Raw genomic sequence first — 10,575 nt, forward strand, 5'->3', positions numbered from 1 at the left:
TGGTGCCAGCCTAGAAGGTCGTGCCTGTCCCTGCCCAGCCCTTGCCTATAAGGACGCAGCCAAACCCAACCCAGAGCAGTGGCTCTGCCCTGGCCACACAGTGTGTCCGTGGGACAGAGCAGTCAAGAGAGCGATGCCGCAGTGCCTGTGGGCAGAGCAGGAGGCGAGTGAGGTGCAGTGGGCGTTTATTTGCTCCCCAGGGCTCACAGGTTCCTACCCCAGTCCACCCTTTCTCAGCCCCGCTGCTCCCAGGAGCACAGGGAGCAGCTGAGCCGTGTCTCCAGGCCTAGGCCCATGTCTTGCACTGGACGTGGGGTCCATGCTGCGAGCCTGGCAGGGCCTGTAGACAGAACCACAATCATAGCCACCCATGCATCACCCATCCCTGAGCATAACAGCAGGTCCCATTTACACTGCCAGGTCTGCTGCTCGCGCCTTCCCATGGGACCCACTGCCCACTCCCAGCCATGCACCCGCCTTCCCCAGGGGTCCCAGGCCATGGGGGGGTCTGCCAGCAGCCACAGGGCTGCCACTGCTGGGCAGGGTAACGTGGGTGCCATGGGACCCCATAGGGCCACCAGCACTGGGCAGGATGCAGGACTTGGGGACTGGGCCCTGCCGGCACTTGGTGAGACCCACATGGTAGATCTCCACCAGGTTGAGCAGCAGGGACACACAGGCCATCCCCAGCATGAAGAGGATGAAGATGGTCTTCTCAGTGGGCCGGGAGATGTAGCAGTTGACGGTGTTGGGGCAGGGCCAGCGGCTGCAGGTGTAGAGGGGCTTCAGCTGGAACCCGTACAAGGCGTACTGGCCCACAATGAAGCCCACTTCCAAGAGAGCCTTGAAGACGACATTGCAGATGTACGTCCTCAGGATGGCCCCCCGCATGTAGACCTGACCCTGCGTGTCCATCACAGGGAGCCGGGGCTGCCTGAGGCGCTGCCGCCTGGCCCCGCTGTTGGCCTGTGCCACCGCTTGCTGCTGTGCCTTCTCCTCCAGATGCACCAGGTGCAGGATGTGGCCCAGGTACACGAGGCTGGGCGTAGAGACGAAGATAATCTGCAGGACCCAGAAGCGAAGGTGGGAGATGGGGAAGGTGCTGTCGTAGCAGGCGTTCTGGCAGCCGGGCTGCTGTGTGTCGCAGGAGAAGCCAGACAGCTCGTCACCCCAGACCCGCTCTGCCGCTGCCCCCAGCACCAGGATGCGGAAGACGAAGAGGACAGTGAGCCAGACCTTCCCCACCACTGTGGAGTGCTCCTGGGCGCTCTCCAGCAGCCGCTCCAGCAGGCTCCATTCCCCCATGTCACGCGCTGCGGTACTCTGCAAGACAACCACCCTCCAGACACGGTTGCCCCACAACTCATCAATCCATCATCCCATTCCCTGGCCAGGCAGGCGTACAGGGACCCAACCCGGGGCTCTCCCTGGAGTGTTCCCACCCTGCATCCCATGGGACCCCCTAACCTGTCATGGGGAAGGCAGCAGGAGCAAAGACCTCCAGCAGAAAGCAGCCCCACCACTCTGGGAGCATTGTAGGAGCCACCATGGTGGTGACCCGGCATAGGGACCCCTCACCGTTGGCTGTGTGGAGCAGAACCCGGTGCTCCCGCGCTGTCAGGTCCCCTCAGTGCAGGATGCTACAATGCCCCTTCCCATTCAGTGCCCAGCTCCTCAGCAGGTGTAGACAAGTCTGCCGGGCTCTGCTGGGCGCAGGGTTATCGGGACGTGAGGTACTGCGTGCCCCATTGGCTTCCATCCTGACTGGCAGATGAAACAGCCACTGGGGAATTTTTTTTCCCCTCTATTTTCGGTCTGAGCTCTTTTCTAAATATATGCGGGGCTGCAGGGGCTGGAGCTGGGGGAGTGTGAGCCCTTGGACACTGCTCAATGCCACCCAGGGGTCACTGGTCCTGCATGCTGGTTGCCAGGGCACCAACGCCACAGCCCCAGCCCAGCCCAGGCACTGCAGTCACCACAGCCCATGGTGGCACCCACCTGGGCCTGTGTGCAGGGGTGGGCACCCCATAGTGGCACCCCAGCCCCAGGCACATCCCAGATGGAGCAGAAAAGAGGGAGGCAGCGCCTGAGAACTGAGGTTTAATGGCCTGAGATTTCCTCCTGGCCATCCAGGCGAAACCGGCACCGGAGGGATGCTCTATGTACATGAGACAGGGACAACACAGGGCCGGGGCCCCCACAGTCCTGGCCCTAGCAGGCAGAGCAGCGGTCACCCTTCTCCTGCAGCCCAGGGTTGCGGCGCAACATGTCCTTGAGGGAGCCATCCTGCTCTGTCAGCAGCTGGTTGATCTCATTCTGCTTGTACTCAGAGGAGAGCTTGTGCTTGTAGAAGGAGCCCTTCACTGACGAGGGGTTGGAGTTGTGCTGATGTCGGCGGGCACAGGCCCGCACCACCAGGTAGACCAGCTCTGCCATGTTGAGGATGATGCAGATGCTGGAGGTGACCAGCATGAAGACAGTGAAGATAGTCTTCTCGGTGGGTCGGGAGATGAAGCAGTCAACGGTGTTGGGGCAGGGGTAAGCCTCACACTTGACCAGCCGCACCATCTGGTAGCCTGGGTAGAGCATGTAGAAGATGTACATGAACACAGCCTCAAAGAGCAGCCGGAAGACCACACTGCAGACATATGTCCACCACAGAGAACCCGCTATGCGTATCTTGTGCTTCTTGACCTCTTCCATGTGCTTGGGGTCTGCATGCCCTGTCAGCACCAGCAGCTTCTTCTCCTGGTGCTGCTGGTAGGCCACGTGCATGGCCACAAGGAGAGCCGGTGTGGTGACGAGGATGAGCTGCAGGGCCCACAGACGGATGTGGGAGATGGGGAAGAAATGATCATAGCAGACACTGTTGCAGCCAGGCTGCTGCGTGTTGCAAGTGAAGGCAGATTTCTCATCCCCCCAGACGCTCTCAGCTGCCACCACCAGCACCATTATCCGGAAGATGAAGATGACGGAGAGCCAGATGCGCCCGATGGCAGTGGAGTGGCGGTTCACCCCGCTCAGCACCGCGTAGAGGCCAGCCCAGTTCATCGTTCCTCACGTCTACAGGAGCAAGCACCAAGAAAGACTGTGTTAAGAGTGGGAAGGGCCCCTTGGCTGAGAGCCACTGTGTCCCAGCCCTCATGGCAGCTGCCAGCTCCAGGAGGGACCTGGGAGCAGCTGACTGCCACAGCCCCGGTAGGTGGACAGCAGGATGGAAGGACAGCAGGCCAGCAGCCTGGCTCCCACTGCTGACACACCTCAGGGCAGCATTTCAGCCACAGCAGGCTGTGCAATGCCAGCTGCTCTTGCCCTGCTACCCCACCCTGGCATCAGAATCCTGACCCACTGCTGCTGCAGAGGTTAGGGCTGAAGCTCCCGCACCTCCACAGAGATCCCAAATCTGCATCCAGAGGGGAGCTCTCTGGCTAGAGATGGACCCAAGGAGGTCCACAGGCTCCTGCACACCAGTACCTCCCTGCCCTTGTCCCCCCATTCCCTGCATGAGTGGGGCCAGCAAGCCCCGAGCTGTGGAGGCCCCCCATGCATTGTCACCCACCTGAAGCTGTCCCTGCCTGGGGACCAAGGGGTGACCCCGCACTCCAAGCACAGACCCCCACCCTGCTGGGGCCACCTGCCAGCACTGAGCTGCCCCAAGAGCTGGTTCCCACCCTGAGGGTGGGGAGCAGGGACCTGCCCTCTGGCCACCCCTGGTGTGGCGGGTCCTGGCGGCGCATACCTGCCGGTGAGGAAGGGTCCTCGCGAGCTGCCCCCGTGGCCCCTCTAAGGTCTCATGTCTCCCACAGGAGAGCTCTGCTCCGCCTGCCCTCCTCTAGCCGCCACTGCCCTGCACTGGGAGTCATATGCTGCTTTATAAACTATTTGCATACAATGGGCCCTTTATGGGCCCCTGAACAACACACTTTAGCATTCAGATCCAACGCTCTGACTTCCGCCCACCCCAGCCAAACAAAGTGCCTGTGTGCTGTATTCCCGCTGTCCGGCCCCGCACCCACTCCCACCTCGCCCCACGCTGACCACAGCCGTGGCACCCCCGGGTGCTCATTGCTCTGCCTGGTAGGACTCCGGCTGCAGGCAGCACCAGGCTGGGCAGCCAACCTGGGGTGCCTGGGGGGGGTCCCTTCCCCAGGATGCATAGCAGATCCCAGCTGTATGTCCATCCTGCATGGAGGGTTCAGGGCACCATGACCGGAGCTGGGATCTGGCTGCTCCCCAGCCCCACACTGAGCAGTCTCTGTGGACCTGTGGGGCTGGGTGTGCTGGGAGCAGCCCCTGTGAGCCTTGCCATGCTCTCAAGGCTCTGCTGCCAGGGGGTTGGTGCAGCTGTGTGGGCACTGGACCTGCCCTGCACACACAACCCGTCTTGCTGGGCGCATGGGAAAGTGTCCACCGGGACACTAACGGGGCCACGCTCAGCACCAAGAGCTATGTGCTACCAGAGCTGTGCTCCTCTGCTGCAACGGGGGGGGTCTCTGATGCTGCTCCACTGCCTACACACACTGCTGGGGGCAACAACCCCTGTGCTTGCAGAGCCTTTCTGCACCCATGTCCTTCTGGGCTGGTGTCCCAGAAACACCACCACAGTGTGCCCCAGCCCCGCAGGGATGGTGCCATGTCCTTCAGGTTTTGCCCCCAGCCTTAGGTGAGGAGCAGCACCAGCTGGGAGCCTGCAGAGCGGTGGGGCAACAATGCCATCCCAAATGCCACCTCCACCCCTTAGCCCAGGGTGCAGGTGCCTGGACCAGCACAAAAGGCTTCCCAGTGAAGCCACAGGGAGGGCAGCCAGTGCCAGGGCACACTCTGCTCCGGCCACACCACCCCCGGGGGCCAGCACTCCCAGCTCTGCCCTGCCTGGCCCACCACTGAGCCCTTCTGCAGCCCCCACCCTTAACCCCCCAGTACCTCCAGCTGGGGGACATGGGGGGCCCCCCCACAGCAGGACTATGCCCACCAGGCTCTCACCTCAGCACCAGGACAGACAAAGCTCTTGGGGAATGCAGCAACTTCAACCTCCAGCAAAGCGCCCTGGACTTTATACCGCCCTCCACCCACCCACCCCTCCCAAAATAGCCACACTCCTTCAGGACTTGGTCCCTGCCAATAAACACTGCAGGTGTGTTCAGCATGTGCTCACACCGCTGAGGCACACGCCGAGCAGCCACCCCCGGGGACAGCCATGGGGCCACCGCAGCACAAGGCAGGGCCAGCCCCCCAGAATGGTCCCAGTCAGACCTCTGCGACCTCCGTGGCTGTGCTCCTCTGCTGTGAGCATCCTCCCCACCACATCCCCTCCAAGATGGGTACATGCACCATGGCAAGGCCCTGCTCTCCATCCCTGGGGACGTCTCTGGGCACCCCCAGCACCCAGAACATGTTGATCTTTTGCTGTGGGCTGCTAGGTGGTCCCGGGGGAGCTACTGATACCCGGATTTAATGTTCAAAAGTGTATCCAGGGGAAGGCAAACATCTTGTCAACTATTAACCCAGCTAATGGCTCACTTCAAGGTCCCGCTGCTGAGCACACTGTGTAATCCTGCCGTGTGCGGGGACATGCCAACCCTGCCCTGCGTTTTGGGGCCCTGGGGTTGACTACAGGACCCTGCACCACCCCCTGCCCGAGGATGGACGGCAGTGGTGCCCCTGTCCCCTGCCTGAGGATGGCAGGGTGGCGGCTGTGGGGCTGACAGGAATCCCCTGGCAACCTGACGGCGATGGTGGGCTGCGGGGGGCGGGGCGGGTGGAACTGGCCGGGGCTCCAATCAGCCGACGATAAGCAGCCCGTTGAGTCAGCAACGCCCGGCGGGGTGTGGGGCCGGCCCCAGCCAGCACCGCCCTGCCCGCGCACCCGGGCGGCGGGACCCGCCTCGGGACCGGAGAGGCCCTGCGGGGATGCTGCGGGGGGCGGGGGATGGGTACCGCGGGGCGTCCTGGGGGGGCAGGCAGCGTTGGCTAGGCTGGGGGGCTCAGGCTGGGGGCTAGGTGGGGGGGTCCCAGGGACAGACTGATGGGCACTGGGGGATTTGCGGGCTGGGCTTAAGGGGGGCGAGGCGGGGGGGGCTTTAGGAGCCGGGCTGGAGGAAGCGCCGGGCACCCTGGGAGCCAGGCGAGGAGGGGGGGTCACTGCAGGGCTCCGGGAGGCAGAGCAGGGGCGGGGGGCGGCCGCGCCCGGCCTCGGCAGGAGGTGGCGCTGCGGGGCAGAGCCAGGCCGGGCAGGGGGGCAGAGCCAGGCCGGGCAGGGGGGCAGAGAGCGGCTGGGCAGGGGGGCAGAGACAGGCCGGGCAGGGGGGCAGAGACAGGCCGGGCTGCGGGTCCGTGCCCGCCCGCGGCAGCGCCCGGGGGGGGGGGTGGGCAACGCGTGGGAATCTGCCTGAAAATATAATAAAAATGGAGGAAAAAAACCAGGGAGGCGGGAGGAGGATCACGGGGCGTTGCTGTCCGGCCCTGCGCTCGCCCGGTGTCTCAGCGGGAGGCGATGGGAGGACCGGTGTCCCCCGGGGATGGAGCTCAGCCTGCCGGGGGCTGCCGCCGGCCTTCGTGCCCGGGTCCCGCTGCCGGTTCGCAGTGGGCAAAGCTGCTGGGCAGAAGCTGTTGGCCGACAAGGACGGGCTGCACGAAACGGCCACGGCTGGTCAGTGCTGCCGCTACTGCTCTGCAAACTGCCCCGGCGTGGGTCATACCCAGGTGCTTTGTTAATCACATTGATCCTGAGGTTAATCTGGTGTCTGAAGTTCCAGCGAAGAGCTCCAGGATGTGTGTACACGTTGGACACAACGTGGGCAGGGCCGAGCCAATGTCTGGATGGCGGGACGGGGGTTATGCAACTGCTGGCACCTTACTGTGGTCAAAGATCCCGCAGCCCAGCAGCCTGTCGGGTAGGACGGAGGAAAAACAAGCCTCTGCCATCCTGGCCCGGGCAGGGGTGGCCCCACGCATGGTTGAGCCTCGTGGCCAGCCTGAATAGCCACTGCTGGGCTTCTGGGCTCAGGCTGACGGCAGCATGGGGGTCCCTGGATCCTGGCTGCTGCCCTTGGAGAGACAGAGCCCTCTGGTTTGAGTCAGCTCTGCCAGGGTGGGCACTGGCAGCAGATGAGCACAGAAATCCTTTGCGCTGCTGCAGCGCGTGGCATAATGGATTGTCCTACCAGCCTGGGGTCTGCCATCCCGTGTCCTGTGTGCATCAGGGGTGTGGGGGCCAGGAGGCTGTTCTGGTGATGCTTATGTGCAGAGCAGCATCCTGCTGGCTGCAGCTTCTGGAGTAGGCAGGGGTCAGGCACAAGTCACTTATCCCCTCCCCATACCAGGGATATCTTTGTGGTTCAATTGCCTCACTCTTCCCTTTGCCAGCACCCCTGAAAGTGTCCTCTGAAGCTGAGGATGTCCCACAGTCGTCACACAGATGTTAACTGCATATGCCCTCTGGGATGCAGTGTCCCCTGGGCTTTGCCAGTCTCCAAAGAAATGCTGCTGATGTTGCTGATGGTCAAGGACACCCTGGACAGATGGCAGGCTCAGGAGTTTTGCAAAAGCATAATAACAATGTGCCGTCTGTCACCAGCTTGCCCTTGGGGGTGTAGCTGGGGTGGCCATGCTGGCACATGGGGACAGCAGGCAGCTGGGGCTGTGCAAGGATGAGGAGTGGGGACAGAAGGGCAGAGCAAGACATCTCCTCTTCAAGAGGGCTGTGTGGGTAGCTGGCAGTGATGCCAGCATCATCAGGATGGGCCACGGCAGGGCTGACCCTGCTGCTCACAAGGCAGCTGCTGTTGGAGCTCTGCTGTGGAGCACTGGCATTTCCATGGAAACCTGGCCCCATGGCCTGATGTGGGTATTTCATCTAGGTTCATCGCATAGCTGGTCACTAAATAGGTACCCAGGGCTGCAAGAGAGGACCTTGGGACCATGGTCCTGTGGCTGCTGGGTGGGTATGATGAGGCCCAGTGCTTGGGCCAGCTCTTGATGGGACTGCAAGTCAGGGTTCAGGGTGGGCAGCCACCCACCTGCCCGGAGGGCTGATCCCATAGTGAACAGCTCTGACAGTTGGCATGGAAAAGCCCAGGGGAAGGCAGTCCCATGACCTGGGTGGGAGTCCCATTATGGCTTAGCTCTGCTGCTGCCCATCCCAGGCACTACACAGTACCCCTGCCCTTGGCAGCACAGTGTGCCATGTGGTCTGCCTCTGGTGCCTTCCCCACCCTCTCCATCTGCCCCATGATGAAGGGCATACGGCCATCCCAGGCTGATGCCCCATGTCCTGCCCACACTGCCTGTTGTGTGTTGCAGCTCCAGGACACAGGGCACAGACTGGCGGGGGCTCCAGGACCCCCACACTGGGCAGCACTGGAGGCCATGAGGAGTCCAGTGCAGAGGCTGGAGCATGGTGCTGAGTGGAGTGACAGGTGCCAGTGGCACTGCAGCCACAAGAAGCCTGTGGGACAGCAGGGCACTGTTCCTTATGCATCCCCCTGCACAGCTGCTCACTTGCCCCCTGGACCCCCTGGCTCGGGGCCTCTGCCCTGGCTCCACTGCCTGCACTGCCTGGAGGCGATTCAGGCCCCATGCCTGGTTTCCATGGCAATTCCAGTTGAAATTACATTAAAAAGAAATGAAACCAGCCGCTTTTCTGGCTGGCGAGCAGCAGAAGAGGAGCTGAGCTAAGAAAGGCTGGAGGGGAGCTCAGTGGGAGAGGGCTCTGGGGCAGACCAGGTCCTACATGGGGTCTCAGTGCCGGGGGAGCACAGCAGGGCTGGGGCATGCAGGGCACCCCCCCCCCCCCCCCCAATGTGTTAGCAACCCTGGGTCGCATGGTGCTGGCTTGTGTGTGTGTGCTGCGCTGGGGGTCCCAGCACCCCAACCTGATGGTGTGATACCTGTGTCCTCCTGCTTCCTTGGCAGGGTGCGTGCCAGGGTGACAGGGACAGCCCAGACCCTTCTGCCAGCAGGCATGGCCATGGCTGGGGTGGCTCTGAGCCACAACCAGCCCAGGAGACCCCAGCCCCTTGCATGTTCCAATAAGAGGCGAGACACGCTGCTATTAAAAATATCACTTCTGTTTTATTTGGAATTTGTTACTCTGCACGGGTGACAGGGTATAAATACATTCTCCAATGAGCATCCTCAACCCTCAGCCCTGCCCGGGGGTGGGGGGGCAGGCGCCGGGGCAGGGCGCAGGGCTGGGGGTGTGCTGGCCCCAGGCAGCAGGGCCAGCCGGCACCGGTGCATCATGGCTGCCAGCGCGGGCAGCGTCTGCCAGCCGGACCATCTTGCACAGAATCAAGGTACGGTGTCCTCACCTTTCCCTTCCTCCTGCCTCCCCAGGCCCCACGTGCCAGCACCCGCTCCAGGGGTGGGATGGAGCTGAGACTGGGGTGGCCAATGTAGGCTCCTGGGCGGCTCCTTCTCCAGGCCCAGCTGCATCCCTTGCCTCGAGTCTTGCTACCCACAGCTGTATGCAGCCTGGTGACCACCACCTGCCCCAGCCAGCGGGTGCCCCAGGGCGGGTGCTTCCAGCCCCACGCAGGCTGCGTTACCCCCAGGGGCCCTGCTCCAGCAGCCCCTGCCCAGGTGTCCATCCTGGCCACGCGCTGAGCTGAGCGGAGGTCACCCTGCCACAGGGAAAGGCCGCAGTGGGAGCGAGGTGGGGGGCAGAGTCGCTGTCAGCGCCAGGCTCGCCTTGCTCCTGCCAGCCCCGCAGTGCTGTGTGCCGCTGCCGACAGCTCCAAACCCCTGGCTCTGCTTTGGGGCAGCAGCGCGGGGAGGGAGGGCACAGCATAGCCCTGAGGCAGTGGTGAAGGGATGTGGTATGCTCCCGGGAGAGCAAGACAGAATGGGGACCACTGGGACACAGTGCTGGGAGGGGGAGAGGGAGAGGCTGCCCTGGGTCGAAGGGGTTGGGCAGATGGTGCTCACAGCAGGTGATGCCCACATGGGGCGGTGGGTGGCACTAGCCGGTGGTGCCAACTGGTTGGGCCATGGCGGGGGCGGGGGTTGCTCACGGGCAGACCGTCAGGTAGACTATTGGCTGAGATACATGGGCACGGGCGACGGAGGAGGGGGAATATCAAAAATACAAAAGAACGCGGCCCCGCGGCGCAGGAGGCAGTGCCCTGTCTGGTGTCTGCCCGCGGCAGGCGGGGGCTGCAGGGGACTGGTACCGCGCGCACACGCTGGCTTCTAACTGGCTTTTTATTTTATATCAAGAACACTTGGTTTTAAAATCTTTACAAAGGACAAAACGCGGCGACTCCGTTAGTGTGTAAAGAACTAAAGATCTGCTTAAAAAACGTCTCTGCAAAGAGAAACAACTGACACAAAAGAGATTCTCTGCAGCGCAAAGAGGGGCAGAGGTGCCAAGTATCCAGCCTGGGGCCCTGCTCCCAGGGTTCCTGGGGTCCCCAAGCCCTGGCACTGGCCTCGATGCCCACACCCAGCACAAGGCTGGGTCCCCGGACCCCGTGCGCTCCCTCTGCCTATAGCACCAAGGCCTGGGGCTGCTTCTCCACACAGCGAAGGAGCCTTTTTCAGGGCACCTGGGAGGCCAAGCTGCCTAGGCATTCC

At 62.9% G+C, this 10,575-nt stretch overlaps 2 protein-coding genes across 2 annotated transcripts; both read right to left on the bottom strand.

The window, feature by feature from the left end:
* Positions 1–186: 186 nt before the first annotated feature.
* LOC311195828 (gap junction alpha-3 protein-like) lies at positions 187–1,305 on the bottom strand (the record flags this gene model as incomplete). Its single annotated transcript, XM_084269260.1, has 1 exon — positions 187–1,305. One exon carries the CDS (start codon positions 1,303–1,305, stop codon positions 409–411), a length of 897 nt encoding a protein of 298 aa, XP_084125386.1. The 3' UTR covers positions 187–408.
* A 786-nt stretch (positions 1,306–2,091) lies between these two features.
* On the bottom strand, positions 2,092–3,093 carry GJB1 (gap junction protein beta 1). Its single transcript, XM_084269105.1, has one exon. The coding sequence runs from the start codon at positions 3,049–3,051 to the stop codon at positions 2,212–2,214; it is 840 nt and encodes a 279-aa protein (XP_084125231.1). The 5' UTR covers positions 3,052–3,093; the 3' UTR covers positions 2,092–2,211.
* Between the last annotated feature and the right edge of the window lie 7,482 nt (positions 3,094–10,575).

This window comes from Gallinula chloropus, assembly GCF_964237585.1.
Source record: "Gallinula chloropus genome assembly, chromosome: 11".
Lineage (NCBI taxonomy): Eukaryota > Metazoa > Chordata > Aves > Gruiformes > Rallidae > Gallinula > Gallinula chloropus.

Bases quoted from the DNA above. Each gene is read 5' to 3' on its own strand.
- GJB1 (XM_084269105.1), bottom strand. From the start codon at position 3,051: ATGAACTGGGCTGGCCTCTACGCGGTGCTGAGCGGGGTGAACCGCCAC.